This window comes from Cervus canadensis, chromosome 33, assembly GCF_019320065.1.
Source record: "Cervus canadensis isolate Bull #8, Minnesota chromosome 33, ASM1932006v1, whole genome shotgun sequence".
Taxonomy (NCBI): domain Eukaryota; kingdom Metazoa; phylum Chordata; class Mammalia; order Artiodactyla; family Cervidae; genus Cervus; species Cervus canadensis.
In genome coordinates, this window is record NC_057418.1 from 6,645,834 (window position 1) to 6,667,269 (window position 21,436).

At 36.9% G+C, this 21,436-nt stretch overlaps 2 protein-coding genes across 2 annotated transcripts in view; both read right to left on the reverse strand.

Moving 5' to 3' along the window:
- Positions 1-12,445: 12,445 nt before the first annotated feature.
- Positions 12,446-13,631, reverse strand: TAAR1 (trace amine associated receptor 1). The gene has a single exon (XM_043457220.1). The coding sequence runs from the start codon at positions 13,629-13,631 to the stop codon at positions 12,621-12,623; it is 1,011 nt and encodes a 336-aa protein (XP_043313155.1). The 3' UTR covers positions 12,446-12,620.
- Positions 13,618-21,436, reverse strand: part of VNN1 (vanin 1) — a 45,155-nt gene continuing 37,336 nt past the window's right edge. Inside the window, exon 9 of the mRNA XM_043457218.1 lies at positions 13,618-13,748. Coding sequence (XP_043313153.1) covers positions 13,740-13,748 — 9 coding nt within the window. The 3' untranslated portion in view covers positions 13,618-13,739. The remainder of the gene's footprint in view (positions 13,749-21,436) is intronic.

Sequence of the window (21,436 nt, forward strand, 5' to 3'; positions counted from 1 at the left end):
ACCTTTAATCAGTTATTATATATGTAGCAAATATATTCTCCCCATGGATAACTTGCCCTTTCCTTTCAGGTAGGTTTTTGATAAATGAAAGTTCTTTCATATAGGTAAATTTATCAATCATTTATGTTTTGTAACTTTATTTTTAAAAAAATCCTTCCCTAGTTCCAAGTGAGAAAAATTGCCGTCTAAATTTTCTAGTGAAAATTTAAACATTTTGCCTTTAATATTTGTTTTTAATTTATCTGTAATTGTGTATGATGTGAAGTAAGAAAAAACTTTTTTTTTCACATAAACCATCTTTTTCCAGCTCCAGTTATTGAGTAGAATTTCCTTTCCCCAACGCAGATGTCATGTATCAAAGTCCACACATATCTCTGAGCTCTGCATACAATTCCATCCACTCACTCATTTAATGCTGCACAAATACCACATTGGCCTAGTTACCATGGCTTGTGATGACTCTTGATATTTAATAGAATAAGTCCTTTCCCCCTCCTCTTCCCCTCCTCCTCCTCCTCCTTCTTCCTTCCTTCAAAGATGTTAATTATCTTTCCAAGATCCGTAAAAATTATGTTGGATTTTGAGGGAATAATATTAATATCGCCTCACTATTATATCTCATTCATGAGCATGGGGTAGATCCACATTTATTTGGTCTTCTGTAATGCTCTATTAAGTAAACTTTCTTAATAATCTACAAATGTGTCGTGCACACCTGATAATTTCATTCCTGAGTAACTCAGTTTTAAATTGGTGTATTTTTAAATCCATAGTTTCATTGTTGCTTATTACTGGTGCACACATTCAACTGAGTTTTGTATTCAGGCAACTTGCTCAATTTTCCTATTATTTGAAAAATTTTCTCTGTAGACTCTTGGATTTTCTATGTGGTTAATAATACTACCTGCAAATTATTATGGTTCTATTTCCTACTCTAATCCTTGAGGCCTTCAATTTCTGATTCTTAATATACTGTACTAAGATCTTTAGGACAATGTTGATTGAGGCATTGTTATAAAATGATTAAGCTACTTTTAAAATGAAACAGTTGCTTCTTATGACATTTAAAAAGTCTATTAGGCAATGTATGGCAAAAACCACTACAATATTGTAAAGTAATTAGCCTCCAACTAATAAAAAATAAAGGAAAAAAAAAGCCTCTATTAGGGACTTCCTTGGAAGTCCAGCGGTTAAGACTCCATGCTTCCATTACAGGTTGCTCGGGTTTGATTCATGGTAGGGGAACTAAGATCCCACCTGCCTTATGGCCAAAAACAAAAGTCTTTTAAAGATGACATAGTTCAAAATCTTTGGGGGCTCCTTTCTGCCAATTTTAAATTCAGCACACAAAATTTATCTTTTTATTGTAAGCTTATGTCCATTTCTAGAAAATAAGGACCACAGCTTATCACCCAATCAAAACATTGAGATTTTGCTTGAAATGTTTCTTATTGTTTCTGAAAATTCAATTCACATTAAGGGTTTTTTAAGTCACTTTAATCTGAAAAAAAACAAAAAAACAGTACTGGTTCTACCTGAGTCTGATAATGACTGCTTATTCATCTGAATCACTAAAGCTTCCACTGTGGTGGCTCTCGTTGACACTCAAATGCTTCCCATTGAGATTTTGAGTTTACACTGCACTGCTATTACCCTGTTCCTACTTTGTGTTTACCCCTATCCTCCCCTACCCCATGAAAAAAATCTATTTTAAACAAGTAATTTTTGCACTGCAAGAAAGAGAGAAACTAAGGAAGGAAAGAAAGATGGGAGGGAGGAACACATGCATGATGATTTGCTGTATCGGCTAAACAGAAAGAGTGATGCAATGCTGTGATCTAAGCTTAAAATTGATAGTCTGAGTTGTATTTTTAAATTTCGTCTCTGCACCTATGAACCAGGTTGACAATGGCAATGTTAACTATAAATAATAATAATTTGAATTTCTTGATCTTGTACTATCTCATTTTCAAAAACCTCATTTCATTTCCATGAAAATTTCAGAGAGGTTGAGAACATATTGATATTATTCAGTGCCAGGAGCCAGCACATGAGATCCCACCCATGACAAGGTCACGAGGAGAAGACCTGACAAGCAAGGCAGATCAGGACCTCAGGAATTTTGAAAAGCTGCCCCGGCGCTCACCTTAAAGATGATCTCTGTCTTTCTGATGCTTGCTATATTAGACTACTCCCTAATTTCTGTGACACGGGTAGACGGCCTTCCCCGATCTCTCTCCAAACAGAATCAACTTAGAACTTTAATCAGTATGTCCCCCGGCCGGTGGTATCCTATAAGATTATCCAGGATGAAAGGAGTGTTTCAGTTTAGACCCCTTTGCTGGCATTCTAGCCTGCTTGGCAAATGCCTACTAATGCACATGGCTGCTCACAACACCTTAATCATGAACAGCATAAAGAACCTGATCACATAAAGGCCCTAATAGGCACAGAGCCCTTCGGGGGTGAGGAAGCCCTATTAGAGAACACAAAAATATTATTCTAAAAGTGGTTATACTTAAAGATTTAGAAAAATAAGAGTTTAGAATTGTTCATTTTAACCAGGAATGCTAAACAGGGGCTGCCTCACCTGCGCTGCAGAGTCTTTGTGTGGTAAACCTTTTAGATAAATTTAACTGATAACTTCTGCAAAAGGACTGACCTTTGTGTTCATTAAAGAATAGATTACGAAAAACAGCTTTCCATTCACCTAGGTCATAAAATGTCAATAGGCCCCAAGGCCAGAAGATTATGTATAAGACTCTCACAATGAAGTATGCAGAAAACACCCTGGTTTCGTGAAAGATAAGCCAATGGAATATTAAACTATCTTCCCCTTGAAAATGTACTAACTTAGAAAAAAAAGCTACGGTGAAAAATAAAGATTTGCCAGACTCTGCTGCACACCCCCAGTCTGGTCTCTCTCTCTTTCTCGCCGATGCCGTTCATCCTGAGGGTACCCCTGGATCCTGCTGAGGCTGGAACCCAGCAATTCAGGTCTCTATCCTTAGCATTTAGCTGACACAAAGACTGTTATATGTCAGGTGCTCAATAAATTTGTTATGTGAGTGAATAAATGATTTAATGAATGAGTCAGTCTTCGCTACAACTCTGAAAGTTACATGTTACCCATTTACAAACAAGGAAACTGAAATTTAAGGTTTGGTTAATTGCTTTCTGTTGTCAAACATGGCTGAATAGCTACTAATAACCCATGTTTAAGTATAAACTCAAGCCGAAATATTTCCAGGGTTCATCCCAGCAATGATTCTGGTTTCTTTTGTTTGTAGTCTTATTTGATGGTTGTTACAGGGGTGGGAAGAAGAGAATTTAGATGATTCAATTACCTGGGTAATGACTACCATTTTTCACTTCTTTTTTAATTAGAACAAACATTAATCTAGTTATACATATTCAAATTTAGCATTGTGGTAATTGCCTCTCTAGTCTACTACATGTAAAGCAGGTGTTAGTATGGTATTTTGTTGTATTATATTTTGTTTTATTGTTCTTGCAACATGAACCATGGAAGAAAAATCAATGGATTATCTGTGTGTTTTTCCTTATTCTCCCAACTTTTAATAATTTTCTGCACTTGGGAGAATATACAGACAAAATGAAACTGCTAGGCCACTTAAAAATAAAGTTATTAGCACATTTCAAACTTATGATATCACTGTTTTCAAACTCTTCTGTTTATTAAAAGTAAAGTCTTATGAGAATTGCTAATAACAGTAATTAAATGTGTTGATTGGATATTTACCAATGTCCACAGTACTTCATTTACAGTTTGACACTTGGAACCTGCAATTGGAGCTCATAGTCCACAGAAACCAGCATAAGCAGCATTTCTCTCTTTACTCTCATTTGCTAAACTTTTGAGTAAATGGAGACCAGAGGGCATCATTAACACATTGGCTGTTCTGCCTTGATTGTGATGGGAAATAATTTCACACTATTATTCATTGGGGAAGTAGTTGTACTTAGTGGAGACAGGAAAACATTTATCACAGAACTCTATTTGAAGAACCAAATGTTTGGGGAATTCTACAGATTATTAAGCAAAGTGCAAATCTGAGAAAGAAAACTTCAGCTGATGCAAGAGAGGCAAAATAGTGACCTCTGTCTAGTCTATCTTCTTATTTGATGTAAATGTGTTTACAGAGATGGTATGAACAAAAAACAAAGAATCACTTATCTGGAAGATTTCAGAAATTTCAGAAAAACCATTCAGCTAACATTACATTTCAACTCTGGTTGGAGATAAAAGAAAACTCTTAACTATATACTCATTTTGTTTGTCCCTTAATGATTTTAGATTTGTCCCTTAATGATTCCAGATTTTAGAATTGTTAAGTAAATTACATGCATTGAGTAAATTAAGATTCTGTGTCAAAAAAGGGTATAACATGACAAAGACAACTTTTGTCTCAGTAGCAAGAATTTTTTTGCTTGCGTTTGGTTGTGGCCTTTGTCATCTATTTTCACTGAATTTTAAGCATAGGTTATAAGTGGTCCTTACAACTTTAATTTCTTCAATGATTGGAGCTAACCTGATGCCTCCATGGTATGCTGCAGGCTCACCATCAACTCTTATTGCCAAAACACCTTTCTTGCTTTAAGGGATACTAACAATAGTGGAATAGTTAACAGAATAGTGGGTTTGGGGATTTCATAAAAAGAAAGTTTTAAACGTGGGCAAACATGCTGCCGCGCTGCGCTATGCTGTCGCTTCTGTTGTGTCCGACTCTGTGCGACCCCATGGACTGTATGTAGCCCACCAGGCTCCTCTGTCCAGAGGGGTTCTCCAGGCAAGACTACTGGAGTGGGTTGCCATGCCCTCCTCCAAGGGATCTTCCCAACCTAGGGATCAAACATAAGCTTGTCAAATAAGATCCTTGTCAAAATCTTTTGACTGTTATTACCACATTTTCTTTCATGAAAAGAACATCCTAATCCTGGAAATTTAGTAAGGAATGCTCTTAGACAAGAGACAGTCTATTCAATTCAATGCGTATTCCATAATGAAAAACTCTTAGACTGTGTTGATTTTCTCACTTCATAACGACCAGTAAAAAGTGTGTCCCAGCCAACACTAGTCTTCAGACTGGGAAAATTTGAGAATCCCTGAGTTAGATGGTCAAGGCATCATTCGTTTGACAAAATAACATTAAAAGGCTTAAATTTCAAAACATAACTTCAGAAATAGTTTTCCCCACAAGGCACTCTACTTGATGCCCTGAGGTGACCTCAATGGGGGAGGAGGGGATACATGTATCAGTGTAGCCCATTAACTCTGCTAGGCAGCAGAGACTAGCAACACTGTGGAGCAAGCATGCTCCACCGAAAATTAATTTAATAAATAAATACTTAATTAAAATTTAAAAAATTAAAATGTTGCCCTTAAATCAGTTAGTCATCTTTCTTTTCTCCCTTCCTTGGACAAATGTTCCTGGAGCAACTATTCTGGCCCAGGCCCTGTGGCAGATGCTGGAGAAAACTGAGTCCCTACTCACAGGAGCTCATAGCCAGGGCTTTGAGCTCATTTTTAAATACATTGTGCTGTTCATTATTCCCCTAAATTTTCACTGTACAATATAAACATTTTTTTTTTCATTCCTTTTTCTTAACATCCAAGGAAATGGTGCTTAGAAGAAATGTGATCCAAGGAGCATGGTCTGCTGTTTGAAACTGCAGATTTCTGAATCTCAGTCCAATCAACCCTAAATAATTCCAAGCAGTTAGGAATCCAACATCAGCCTTGGTAGTAGCTCATACGCTAAATCTAGTTAGCAGTTTCAGAACCAGTTTTTTAAAATAATTTAACCATTAAAATCTTTTTCTATACATAAATAATACATATTTATTGCCAAAATTAAAGCCATACAGGCACATCTGCTTAAACTTGACTGGAGATAAAACTATGAGTCCCCATAGTTGCTTCATATTTGCCCTGAAGTAGGAGAGAGGGTGGAGTTTGTGGCCGGACAGACTTGGACTCCAATCTGTCTAACTTTCATTAACATTATCCCCTTGGATTTCTTATTTCCCCTGATTCATCTATTCCCCTTAAAAATGTGCTTTGAGTGACTTCACTGTCCCAGGTGTGGTGCTGAGTACGGACTACAAGAAAGAATAAGAAACAGTCTTTAACTTCTGCAGTTCACACTCCAGTGGGGACAGAGGGCATTTGAAAAATAACCAGGGAGTGTACTGATGACAGACTTCCCCAGTGGCTCCGGGCTTAAAGAATCCACCTGCAATGCAGGAGATGTAGGTTCGATCCCTGGCTCGGGAAGATCCCCTGGAGCAGGGCATGGCAACCCACTCCACTGCTCTTGCCTGGAGAATCCCATGGACAGAGGAGCCTGGTGAGCTGCAGTCCATGGGATCACAGAGAGTCTGAAGTGACTGAGCGTGCACATACAGATGAGAACTGCAGGGCACATTGGGAGGCTTTTTGGTTTTGTTTTTGTATTTTTTCTTTTGATGTGGACCATTTTTAAAGTCTCTATTGAATTTGTTACAATATTGCTCCTGTTTTCTGTTTGGGTTTTTAGGTTGTGCAGCATGTGGGATCTTAGCTCCCTGATCAGGAATTGATTGCATTGGAAGTCGAAGTCTTAACCACTGGATCACCAAGGAAGTCCCCACATTGCGGGGTTTAGAGAAGATCCCTACCTGATCTTAGAGAATGTAGATGGATTCCTGGAGAGGTAATCCTCAAGATGAGTTTTTTAAAATGAGTAAAATCAGGGAGGTGGAAGAGGGGAAGGAGGCATTTCAGGCATGGAGGCTACGGGAGCAAAGACATAAGTAGGGAAAGCATAGGAACCATGAGGAAAATGGACTTGACCTCAGACTTGTCTGGTTTCCAAGCCTGAGGCCATCCCTCTGTGCGGGGAACTTCAGAAATCTGGTTCTACACCAGCAAGCTTCAGAGCTTATACAAGGTGTTCATCCAAATTCATTAACTAGGTGGACAATAAGTAGGTATTTTGCAGGTAAATATCAATACTATATATGTAGATAGAAATATAGTTATTTTCATATATGTCTTCTATAGAAATCATTTTTAAAAAAATAAAAATTCCCAATATGCCGAACTGTCACAGATTAATGCAGAAATGTATCACCAGGTTAACTTTCTTCTGCATAGAACTTGGAATAAATCTGATATTCTTTTCCATAATTTTTTTTTTTTTAATTTTTTTATTAGTTGGAGGCTAATTACTTCACAACATTTCAGTGGGTTTTGTCATACATTGATATGAATCAGCCATAGATTTACACTTATTCCCCATCCCGATCCCCCCTCCCATCTCCCTCTCCACCCGATTCCTCTGGGTCTTCCCAGTGTACCAGGCCCGAGCACTTGTCTCATGCATCCCACCTGGGCTGGTGATCTGTTTCACCATAGATAGTATACATGCTGTTCTTTTGAAACATCCCACCCTCCCCTTCTCCCACAGAGTTCAAAAGTCTGTTCTGTATTTCTGTGTCTCTTTTTCTGTTTTGCATATAGGGTTATCGTTACCATCTTTCTAAATTCCATATATATGTGTTAGTATGCTGTAATGTTCTTTATCTTTCTGGCTTACTTCACTCTGTATAAGGGGCTCCAGTTTCATCCATCTCATTAGGACTGGTTCAAATGAATTCTTTTTGACGGCTGAGTAAAATTCCATGGTGTATATGTACCACAGCTTCCTTATCCATTCATCTGCTGATGGGCATCTAGGTTGCTTCCATGTCCTGGCTATTATAAACAGTGCTGCGATGAACATTGGGGTGCACGTGTCTCTTTCAGATCTGGTTTCCTCAGTGTGTATGCCCAGAAGTGGTATTGCTGGCTCATATGGCAGTTCTATTTCCAGTTTTTTAAGGAATCTCCACACTGTTTTCCATAGTGGCTGTACTAGTTTGCATTCCCACCAACAGTGTAGGAGGGTTCCCTTTTCTCCACACCCTCTCCAGCATTTATTGCTTGTAGACTTTTGGATAGCAGCCATCCTGACTGGTGTGTAATGGTACCTCATTGTGGTTTTGATTTGCATTTCTCTAATAATGAGTGATGTTGAGCACCTTTTCATGTGTTTGTTAGCCATCTGTATGTCTTCTTTGGAGAAATGTCTGTTTAGTTCTCTGGCCCATTTTTTGATTGGGTCATTTATTTTTCTGGAATTGAGCTGCAGGAGTTGCTTGTATATTTTTGAGATTAATCCTTTGTCTGTTTCTTCATTTGCTATTATTTTCTCCCAATCTGACGGCTGTCTTTTCACCTTACTTATAGTTTCTTTTGTAGTGCAAAAGCTTTTAAGTTTCATTAGGTCCCATTTGTTTAGTTTTGCTTTTATTTCCAATATTCTGGGAGGTGGGTCATAGAGGATCTTGCTGTGATTTATGTCGGAGAGTGTTTTGCCTATGTTCTCCTCTAGGAGTTTTATAGTTTCTGGTCTGACATTTAGATCTTTAATCCATTTTGAGTTTATTTCTTTTCCATAATTTTAATTGTGGAATTTATTGGGAAACAGGATGATGTAACGCTGCTCTAGTCTTTAAAAAAAAAAAAGATATGTAATATCTGCCAGGTCAATGCTCCATGTGTACTAAGCATATTCTGAATGAACACCAGCATAGCACATACCAATAAAATGACAGAGAATAATGCTAATAAAATGTATTTGCTGAGTATTTTTATGTGCAAGGCCCCATGCTAGGCAGTATCTCTCATGTAATGATTAATGGTCTAGTGAGACAATATTATTGTCCTTATTTTGCAGGTGAGTAATTCACTGGGAGCTTACAGACTTCATAAAGGGATATTAGGAGGAGGAGGAATATGGAACAGAAGGTCAGGACCTGTCAAAGACAAATTTACCTTCTCTAAATGCTTGTTTACAGTTGGCCATATACTCAATGACCTGTTTGGAACACTTTGGGAAATGCATATATACTTTATCTTAAAAAAAAAAAATCTTCAATTTGATTCTTACATTACTTAGATTATTTGAGTGCAACACTCAAAATATCTCTCAATACTTTTTTTGTATACTTTATAGCTTGCTAAATTTAAAAACATAAATCACTGTTCATGAATCTTTAAACATTTAAGTTAATATTCACACTCTGGTTGACAGTATACGACAAACTGATTCACCAAAATCCACAATTTATGGGAGTTTATATGGTTTGCTTTACTTTTTTGGCAAAAATTATAACTCTCCAAAAATTGGATTATTGACTTCAAGAACCAAGTTGAAAATCAGGCTGGAACTTCCATTGCACTGATCTCTTAAGATGGCAATATTATTATTACAAAAAAAATCAGTTCCAAAAAGTTCCTTGCTAGTACATTTTTATTTTTATCTCTTCTTGAGTGGAAACTTATTTGAATACTTCTTTTTGAGAAGGGAGTGGAATATGACACTTTTTTGAATGGACATTTTCTGGACTAGGAAAGGAGTGTTATATTGTGTTGTTACAACTGCTTTCTTTATGTTTACCATAATATTGTATGTCAAGTTCAAGTTCTTCTCTTGCATGCAACCAAAAGTTATGCCTACTGTGAATTGATTAGAAGACTATCTGGGAGTCATGAAATTCATGAGAGAATGGAGAACTCAGTTTGGAAATGAATACTTGGGTATCTCTGGAATCTAGGAGGCATGAACTCCAACAACACCAAGCGCAGTCAGGTCACAGTCTTACCACATGAACAGAATGGAAATCCACATTTTTTTGTTTTCTGCTAATGATTCTGGTAAAAATAATTGTCTTTTTCCCTTCTTTTAAGGTTCAGTTTCTAAAGAAAGACCTTCTGAAATTTTTAGTGTAGGTTTTCCACCCATCTGTTTAGTTAAGGGAAAAGGCAGAAGACCACTCTCTTCATTACAGTTCCAATAAATTATATCTAGTTGGGATGAGAAATTTCCCAAAGCTAATTGAATTCCAGTTGAGACGCAGATTCTGGACAACCAAAAGACTAAAATACCTCTGCATAGAGGAATGGAAACTAGAATAAAGCTGCCAATAGGGAAAGACGAGGTGAGCCTTTCTTCTTGTTTGCTGAAAGGATGGGTTACTGGTTGTTTTTTTTCATTAAGAGTTTTAAAAACAGAGGATACAAAGAGAAATAGGCTATAGGGGATTTAGTACTAAGTCTAAAAGGTAGAATTATCTGAGTCATAAACTTGTCCCAAGAAAAACGTGATCTCAATAGCCATTTAAAATAGATGTAAGACAAAGATGACTTATATCAACATTATCAATGCGTAGTTGCTTAGTTGTGTCCGACTCTTCGTGACCCACTGGACTATAGCATATTACTCTAGAAATTCTGACTAATGAAGTACAGCAAAGACTGTAGATAAGAATAACTATTAAAAAAGAGATAAAGTTTAGGATTTTTTGAGGATAATATGACTGCATAATGAAAATCCAAGCAAGTCAACTGAAAAGCTGGAATAAGTTTTACTATACACAAGCAATAATAATTATATAGAAAATATAATGACTTTAAAAAAGATATATTCATAACCATCAAGACACACAAACACAAAAGTATAAAACATCTGAGAATGTGTGGGAGCAAATGAAGAAAACCACAGAAACTCTATAAGGTACAGAAAACTATCTAAATTATTTTGTTCCCTTTTTAAAATTTAACAAAAATAGTTTCACAAGTAGAAAAGTTAAGATAGTTTATGAAGCCAGGAGTGATTAGGGGCAACTTTCTTACCATATACTAAATGAAAAAGGTTTTAAAACTGCTTTTAAAATCTACGAGAGCAAAATCTAGTCGGAGCAAGGAAACTAAATATACAGTCCTGAAAGAGACTGCAATAGATAGAAGGGTGTGAACAGAAATGTATATACAGGAACATGCATTTAAAAATTTTATTTAAAATTAACTACTGCCTCACCCTAACTTACCCATGAGAGTAAATCACAATTATGAAACAAATAAATTTAAATCCGTGGTGCTGCTTAACATGATACAAACTACATGAAGTCTAGATTAGAAACAGTTCAAATGCAAATTGATATTTATGATTAAGAATGCTTTCCCACTTCTACTAGGGGATCTTACTTGAAACCACTATTTCTCCTTATTTTTCTTTTGTAAATGCCATCGTAATAGACATGGGATATACTGTATCCGATTATATATCTTCTTTAACTCATGTTTAGCTGCTCTGATGAATACCTGCTTCTCTTTCAGTGTAGCCTGGCACCCAACAAGTGAATTTGCTTTACTTCCTACAGCTTGCATTTTGAGTCCTATCACACCAGGCATGACCTTGAAATAGGATGAAATCCTCCCAGACATCTTTGTGAGCTTCAGTAACAGGTGCTGTGTGCTTAGTTATGTGTCTGACTCTTTGCCACCCCATGGTCTTTAGCCCGCCAGGCTCCTCTGTCCATGGACAAGAATACTGGAGTGGGTTGCCATGCCCTCCTTCAGGGGATCTTCCTAACCTGGGGGTCGAACCAAGGTCTCCTGCATTGCAGGCAGAATCTTTACTGTCTGAGCCACTAGGGAAGCCCCGGTAACAGGCATTTAATTTAGGCTGCTCAAAAAAAAAAAAAAAGAAAAGAAAGAAAGAAACAAAATGAACTAAGTGGTCAACAATGGGAAAATGGTTAGAAAAATATTTGTGCATCCATACAATTTAACATTTTGCAGTCATTACAAAATGATGTTTTTAAGAACTTTGAGTGATATGGTTCTTAAGTGAGCTATGAATGAGATTTTAATTTTTATTTTGTTTCTATACATTATTTTTATTTTCCTTTTCCAAATTTCCTACAAGTATGAAAATAAAAAAATTTTTTTAATGTAAACATTAATAGATTTAAAAATCAGAATATGTATTAATAATTAGTAACAAATAGCAAATTATGTGTAAACAATAGTAATATTTAATGCACACTTTTAATTGACTTTTTAAAAAGGCATATATATTCTAGCAAATGAATGACAAAGTCCTTCTAATTTCCATCTCCAAATGTAGCCTGTTAGTTTCCACCACTGAACAACTGACTAAGGTACCACTGTCAATTTCATGGCAGTTCATGTAAGGGTAGGAAGTGTTCTTTAAAATTTTAAGTTCTTAATTTCTGGACTTGTAAAACTTCAACATACATAATACAAATGGCAAATAAGAAGCAAGATGTAAGCATCATCTCTCACTATACAATCTTTGACCCAAATATTTGATAAAAGTCCCTGCAATTGGTGCATGTGGTTGATATTATGCATGTTCATAAACATGATCACCAACTGTTTTCTAAAACACTAGAAATCAGTCCTGAATATTCATTGGAATGACTGATGCTAAAGCTGAAACGCCGATATTTTGGCTACCTGATACGAAGAACTGACTCACTAGAAAAGACCCTGATGCTGGGAAAGATTGAAGGCAGGGGGAGAAGGGGACAACAGAGGATGAGATAGTTGGATGGAATCACTGACTCGATGGACATGAGTTTGAGTAAGCTCCAGGAGTTGGTGATGGACAGGGAAGCCTGGCGTGCTGCAGTCCATGGGGTCGCAGAGAGTTGAACATAAGTAAGCAACTGAACTGACTGATTGAAAGCATAATATTTCTATGGATTTATTCTGAAAATAATTTACTCCTAGATGAATCTTTTTGGAAAATTTTACCAACTAAAATCATCTTTAGTGCTCTTCTGAACCAGGGATAGAAAAATGCGTAAACCATTGGATTAAAAGTAGAATTCAAATAGCCAAACCAAATCAATGCATCGTTCAAAGCGGGTGGGATAGCATAGTCCAGGAAAGGGTCCATGACCATGCAGACAAAGAAAGGACACCAGCATGTTAGGAAAACTCCCATCACAATCCCTAAAGTCTTTGCAGCTTTCCTTTCTCTGCTTCGTGGAATTCCATTTCTCTCTTTCAGCCCTATTTGAACCTTCTGCTTTGCATCGTGAATTGATCTTGCCTGGCCTTTTGCTATGAAATATATTCTACAATAGATGCACAACATAATAGAGCCAGGTATATAGAAAGAAGTCATAAAGGCCAGAACCCCAGATGTTTTGCTGAAGAAGACAGAGCAACTCGCTAGGCAGTGACTGTGTTTGTAATACATCTCTTCAGCTCCTTTGAAGTTTAGCTCCAGAAAGATCATCCCAAATGCAAAAAGAGCAGGAATACTCCAACTAATGAAGATCATCAGAGAAATAACCAAGATGTTGATCTTGGTTTTGTATCTCAGTGGGTCACACACAGCATAGTAGCGATCAACAGAAATGAAGGACAAGTGAAAAATGGATGCTGAACTCAGCATAATGTCAGTGCTGGTGTGAATTTTACAGAAGACTTCTCCAAAAGACCAGCGGTGCTCAACGGATCTCACCATGCTATAAGGCATGACCAGGCACCCCAGAAGAAAGTCCACAGTAGCCATGGACTGGATGAGCCAATTATTTAGGGTATGCAGTTGCTTGAAGTGTGATATGGAAATAATAACTAGCAGATTGCCAACCACGGTGGTCAGAATTATGAGCACCATTAAACTATACAGGGAAGCCCGGATGTCGTTGGACCAGCTGCTTTTCACACAGGAAATATTAATTTTATTGTGGCAAAAGGACATCATTTCTAAGGACTATGCCCTGGTTGTTATCTTCTCCTTAGTGTGTTGAAGAGTCTCTCTTCGAAATCCATGATCAGGTTAGAGTTCCTTCTCTTACTTCCATATATATATTCAAGAAACCTGTGGGGTGGGGGGGGAAAGGAAATTATTAACAATTTGATTCTTCTCACTTTTAATGCATTTACCTATTACTTCTTGCTGAAAAATGATTATTATGGAAAGAGATTTTATTTCCAAGTTCAGTTCAGTAAATTCAGTTCCTATAAGTTTTTTTAACATCTACTTCATGTTAGTCATTGTGTTGGAGATGTAAAGCTGAATTATTAGTTTGAAATATATGATTCCATAATTCTGTAATACTCAGCTAAATTGTGGGGAACTTGCAAAACATTTTGCAATATATGTTTAACGTATATTATGTGTAATATTTAACATTATGTTATATAGTTATATATTATAAAGATAAAAAGATGAGGGGAGAGAGTTCAGAGGAACAAAGTAAATTCTGGTGAATAAGCTGTCATTATATTGGGAAAATGCTAGAAAATAGCAACAAGTCTTAGAATTCTAGGAAACTACCCTCCTTTTGAAGAAAGTAGGGAAAACCACTAGACCATTCAGGTATGACCTAAATGAAATCCCTTATGACTATATAGTGGAAGTGAGAAATAGATTTAAGGGACTAGATCTTATAGACAGAGTGCCTGATGAACTATGGATGGAGGTTCGTGACATTGTACAGGAGACAGGGATCAAGACCATCCCCATGGAAAAGAAATGCAAAAAGGCAAAATGGATGCCTGAGGAGGCCTTACAAATAGCTGTGAAAAGAAGAGAAGCGAAAAGCAAAGGAGAAAAGGAAAGATATTCCCATTTGAATGCAGAGTTCCAAAGAATAGCAAGGAGACATAAGAAAGCCTTCCTCAGTGATCAATGCAAAGAAATAGAGGAAAACAATAGAATGAGAAAGACTAGAGATCTCTTCAGGAAAATTAGAGATACCAAGGGAACATTTCATGCAAAGATGGGTTCGATAAAGGACAGAAATGGTATGGACCTAACAGAAGCAGAAGATATTAAGAAGAGGTGGCAAGAATATATAGAAGAACTATACAAAAAAGATCTTCATGATCCAGATAATCACGATGGTGTGATCACTCACCTAGAGCCAGACATCCTGGAATGTGAAGTCAAGTGGGCCTTAGGAAGCATCACTACGAACAAAGCTAGTGGATGTGATGAATTCCATTTGAGCTATTTCAAATCCTAAAAGATGATGCTGTGAAAGTGCTGCACGCAATATGCCAGCAAATTTGGAGAACTCAGCAGTGGCCACAGGACTGGAAAAGGTCAGTTTTCATTCCTATCCTTACTAAAGGCAATCCCAAAGAATGCTCAGACTACCGCACAACTGCACTCATCTCACAGGCTAGTAAAGTAATGCTCAAAATTCTCCAAGCCAGGCTTCAGAAATATGTGAACCGTGAACTTCCAGATGTTCAAGCTGGTTTTAGAAAAGGCAGAGGAACCAGAGATCAAATTGCCAACATCCATTGGATCATCGAAAAAGCAAAAGAGTTCTAGAAAAACATCTATTTCTGCTTTATTGAGTATGCCAAAGCCTTTGACTGTGTGGATCACAATAAACTGTGGAAAATTCTGAAAGAGATGGACATACCAGACAACCTGACCTGCCTCTAGAGAAATCTGTATGCAGGTCAGGAAGTAACAGTTAGAACTGGACATGGAACAACAGACTGGTTCCAAATAGGAAAAGGAGTACGTCAAGGCTGTATATTGTCACCCTGCTTATTTAACTTATATGCAGAGTACATCATGAGAAACGCTGGGCTGGATGAAGCACAAGCTGGAATCAAGATTGCTGGGAGAAATATCAATAACCTCAGATATGCAGATGACACCACCCTTATGGCAGAGAGTGAAGAAGAACTAAAAAGCCTCTTGAAGAAAGTGAAAGAAGAGAGTGAAAAAGTTGGCTTAAAGCTCAACATTCAGAAAACTAAGATCATGGCATGAAGTCCCATCACTTCATGGGAAATAGATGGGGAAACAGTGGAAACAGTGGCTGACTTTACTTTTTTGGGCTCTAAAATCACTGCAGATGGTGATTGCAGCCATTAAATTAAAAGATGCTTACTGCTTGGAAGGAAAGTTATGATCAACCTAGAGAGCATATTAAAAAGCAGAGACATTACTTTGCCAACAAAGGTCCATCTAGTCAAGGCTATAATTTTTCCAGTAATCACGTATGGATGTGAGAGTTGGATGGTGAAGAAAGCTGAGCACCAAAGAATTGATGCTTTTGAACTATGGTATTGGAGAAGACTCTTGAGAGTCCCTTGGACCTCAAGGAGATCCAACCAGTCCATCCTAAAGGAGATCAGTCCTGGGTGTTCATTGGAAGGACAGATGTTGAAGCTGAAACTCCAATACTTTGGCCACCTGATGCGAAGAGCTGAATCATTGGAAAAGACCCTGATGCTGGGAGGGATTGGGGGCAGGAGGAGAAGGGGACGACAGAGGGTGAGATGGCTGGATGGCATCACCGACTCGATGGACATGGGTTTGGATAAACTCCAGGAGTTTGTGATGGACAGGGAGGCCTGGCGTGCTGAGATTCATGAGGTCGCAAAGAGTCAGACACGACTGAGTGACCGAACTGAACTGACTGACCCTCCTTTTTATCTCTTCTCATTCCCTCTGGGCTGACAGTTTAGATCAAGACCACATAGGAATCAAAATTTATCCAATTTCTCGAATTGGAGGAACAAAATATTTAGCAATTAAAATGCATATTTTAATAAACTTGAAACATCTCTGCCCCTAGTCCCTTTCAGCCTTCTATTCCCAGGAGGAAACATATCAAATGCATCTGTAAGATTTATTTTAGTAGACACCCTGTCCCACTTTATGACAGAACAAACAGCAGACTAAATATATTTATATTACTTGAATTGTGTAATGTTTGAATTATAATTGAAACTTCACTAAACAAATGATGGATTTTTTTTACTACAAAACTTATGTGCTCTCAACTAAACTAAAATTTAAAGTTTTTTTTCTCACCATTGCCCCCTTTTCCTTCTTTCTTTTACTTTTGTTGTTGATATATTAAAGGAATCAAACAGTGTTTAGAAGTGTTTGCTAATAATTTCTTCCGATCAAGAAAATATCCCTGGCTGGTATCACATTGAGCAGCTTCACTCAGCAGGAACTAGGGTCCAAATATAAGTAAGTGAAGGTTGGGGGAAAAAACTGATTGCTCAGTTTCAGAAGACTATATTAATAGATGATGAAAACGTTATCTGACAATTCTGTATGCCTTGTGCTTGGTTACCAGATAAAAACCCAATGGCTTCCTCCTCATAATGATACATCTTGTTATCAGAGAAATAAAGCCTGAAGCATTGTATCCGAGAAATTATTGATAATATCAATGACACTTCAGACGAATAATCTGTCTGGTCAACTTTAGAACTTTACACATAATTTTTGTGCAAGCATTTTTAAATGTTATAATTTATTTTTTAAATAGATTTACTTAAATAAATGTTCTATGATGATATTATGAGTTGAACACTTATCTAAGAACATGACATAATAGTGGTTTCTTTCCTTCCAGCTTTAAGAATTTTGCTAACTAGTAATGATTACTCTGAGTTTACAAATTACCAAGTTGAACATACTATAGCAATACAGAGGGTTAATAAATATCTATGATATCTAGCTAGGCTTCCCAGGTGGCGCTAATGGTAAAGAATGTGCCTGCCAGTTGAGGAAACATAAGAGACTCTGGCTGGATCACTGGGTCAGGAAGATCTCCTGGAGGAGGGCATGGCCACCCACTCCAATATTCTTGCCTGGAGAATCCCAGGGACAGAGGAGCCTGGTGGGCTCTTTACAACCATGGGGTTGTAAAGAGTCAGACACTACTGAAGTGACTTAGCATGAATGCTCTGATACCTAGTTAAGTCAACAGTTCTGTGTAAATGATCTAATTACCTAATGTCTGAAAATGACACTTGATTTAAAAATATATTGTTAGGCATTATAGTTTGAAGTAGATCTGTCTAGCAGGACAAGACTTCCCTGGTAGAGTGTCCCCAACTTCCCAGTAAAAGGCCATCAGTGCTCATTTCACCATGCCATTTGTCCCTGGTTCCTTCAGCTACCCAAGTCTAATGGCTCTGACTTTCAATCCCATACTAGTCCGTACAGTTACTAACGTGAACCTATCTCCTAATCGACTCACCCACTACCCACCCACAAACCTTTCCATGTGTTCCCTCTGGAGCTCAGGGTCATCACCCTACTTCCTCAGGCTCTTTTTAAAACTTCCCTCTCTTTGTTCCAAATGCAACTTTCTTTCCCCTGAGGTTATCTCTTTCCCTACAGCCTTATCAAAGGTAATTGTTTCCTCTCCTGCATTCTTGGCTATCCTTTCTATTGCAGGACTTGGAGGAAGAACACGTCCTTTTGTGCTCATTGACAGTGCAAATCATTGTCCCTTCTTCCTTCCTAACTTCCATCCTTTGCAAACTTTGAAGTTCTGTGTTCAGACTATACCTCCTCTTGCTGCAGACCTCAGACTTCAAGTCATTTTTCTGTATCTTAAAGATGTTAGCTCCTGGCCTACTCTCACTTTCTCCAAAGCTACTTCTGCCAAAATTCTTCATAATTTTCTTGTCCACATAAATGATTCAGTAATGGACTTTCAGCTCCTTACTCCTCTGTCCTCCAACAAGCATGTCCTCCACATGTTTGCTCTGCATGGCTATCTCACTTTCTTCTTTAACTAAAGACACTAGATATGTACTTACCTTCACGTTAATACAATGCAGAATTTAACTTTACATTAGACATAATTTGGTCTCTTCCTATAAATCCAAAACCTCAAATTAACTTAAGAATCTCTTAGTTTTGATGAGCTAAATCTGATGCACTATTATATTCTATGTAACATAGCAGAGACACTCTCAGATATAGAGTGTTTACCTTATCATAATATTGCTGGAGATGATTTTCTCTCTTATCTATCAGTCTATTCTGATGTCTCCACAAACAAATGTATTTTTCCATGCTTCCTATTACTTAAAGATGGAAACAATTTGCTTGCAAGGATGTCCCATCTGGACATTCCATGCTGCATCTGCTAAGTCACTTCAGTCGTGTCTGACTCTTTGTGACCCCATGGACTGTAGCACATGGAATTCTCCAAGCAAGAGTACTGGAGTGGGTGGCCATGCCCTTCTCCAGATGATCTTCTCGACCCAGGGATCGAACTCAGGTCTCCTGTGTTGCTGGCGGATTCTTTACCATCTGAGGCACCAGTGAAGCCCAATGAGTCATAATTTAAATATTTGGAAATTATGTCCATGACTAAAGACTGAATCACTGACCTTGTGAATCAAGCAGAGGAATATTACATACACTAAGCTAAAAGACAGACAGAAAGGCAGTCAATCTTTTTCAAGATATTTCAGTTGAATGCCTTCCTCCTGTTAGGCACTATGTGCTGGGGCAAGAGTGGTGAGCAGACACAATGAAACTCCCTGCTCTTCTGGAACTTACATTCCAGTTGAAGGGTAGTGGTAGGCAATGCTAAAATTTGGGCTTCCCTGGTGGCTCAGTTGGTAAAGTTTCTGCAGTGAAGAAAGCTCGGGTTCAATCTCTGGGTCAGGAAGATCCTCTGAAGAAGGAAAATTCCATGAACAGACTAGCCTGGCAGGCTCCAGTCCATGGGGTCACAAGAGTCAGACACAACTTTAGCAACCAAACCACCGTCACCAAGAATAAAAGCAAAAATAGTGAATAATATTATCTAAATTAAGATTAGGTTATATCAAAAAGAATTATGATAATATGACACAATATAATGTTTTCTAAAAAAAATTGAAATAGAAAAAAGTAAATTTCAAGAAAACACTTAATATTGAAATTCAAATTTTCAACTATTTCAGTAATCTCTAGTTGTAATCAGAGTTAGTGAGTAGCTGACACTTCTTGACTGGATCCTAAGATGCAAAATTAATCATTTAATTTTGGAAAATGTCTCCAGCTGCATGTTTTAAATTTTAAAGTTTCAAATTGCTTTACCCAGCAAATGTTCAATGTGATAGTTTTCATAACAGCAACAAAAGTAAAAAGTGAAATTGTCTAAACTTATATTAGACACATAATGTTCATACATGTTCATTACATGTACATACACATACATGTTCAAAAAGATGTCAAATTGGAGGAGCTGACTCTTTTTATAAGACATAGAGAGATGTTCATGAGATCTTGTCAAGTAAAGGAAAAAATGCAGAGTGTTTTAAAGTACCGTGTACATGAACACAAACATATCTATAAAAGCATGAAGAATGGGTAAGGAATAATAGCTCCAACTGCTCAAAGATGGTAACTTTGAAATTCATTAAATAAATAACAAAAAGGGAAATAATATCAATTTTAGCGTTAATTTTTACTAGGTGAAACAATGGATGAGTTTTATTTTCTTCCCTATAATTTTTACATATTCCAAGTTTTCTACTATGAAAATGTTTCATTTCCATTTTCAGAAAAAAATATTTAATAAAATTAAGTAGGTTGTGAATTGTTTCAAATGAAACTTTAGATGAAACTTTCAAAAATCTATTGATAAATGATTATTAATAAATTATATCATTTGTGCTTCATGTGTTTGTATAATTCTTCACCTGAGTAAAGAATTTATCATGAAAAATCACACTTTTGCTAAATTTCTTAACTGACCCATATGCTGTTCTTGTTCTATTATACAAAATTTGGACTCAAATTAGAAATGGACTTGATAATAATGTTACTCACAAATATGTTTGCAGCTCTGTAATTTATTTAGTGTTTTTTTAAATAATGGAAGTATTTTTGAAAAATATTTATTTTAAAAGAGGGAAAGAGATAAAGGACAGGATTTCCAAATATTTAAGTCATAACTGATGGGATGTTCAGGTGGAACATCCCTGGAAGCAAATTGTTTCTTTCTTTAAGTGACAAGAAACATGGCAAAATCCATTTGTTTGCTTAAGCATCAGCATAGACCAATAGATAAGACAGAAAACAATCTCCGCGATATTATGATAAGGTAAACACACTATACCTAAGAGCGTCTCTGCTATGTTACACAAAAGATGATACTGCATCAGATTCAGGTCATCAAAACTAAGAGATTCTTAAGCTAATGGATCTAATATATGGTACATATAAACACACACACACAGAGGCACACATAGTAAAGCACATCATTCAGAAATGCACCGCTATTTTTCCCACAATAAATAAATATAGCAATTTTTACCACAATAAATAAATAAAGCAATATTTACCACAAATAAGATTTTAGTTCTGTAGTTTCATATATAGTAACAATAAGATACAATTTAATTTCTAAACCTGAAAAATTTCCATGAAGACTCCATTATTACATTAAGACTAGCCAAACACAACATGGAATTTCCTTCATTTTACAAGGAAAGAACATTAAAAAAAAACTTGTTTTGAATTTTCTAGCCACCCACAGGTGAATTTTTAATCAAGGTGAAATATTTTGAAAAGCTCACATAAAGTAAGCTATTTAAAAGATATATAACTATTTTTATCCTCTCCTACTAAAATGACAGAAGCCTTGTGAATCTTCCCATCATATAACCCTAAATGTTAGTATATTTGTAAGTACCAAACCATTGATAACTCTTACTCCCTTGAGCATTCTCCCTGTAAAAGATCACCCGGGCCTCCTGGCTAATCTCTGTGGTTTGCAAGGCTAT

Coding starts and splice junctions, on each gene's coding strand:
- TAAR1 (XM_043457220.1), bottom strand. CDS start 13,631: ATGATGTCCTTTTGCCACAATAAAATTAATATTTCCTGTGTGAAAAGC.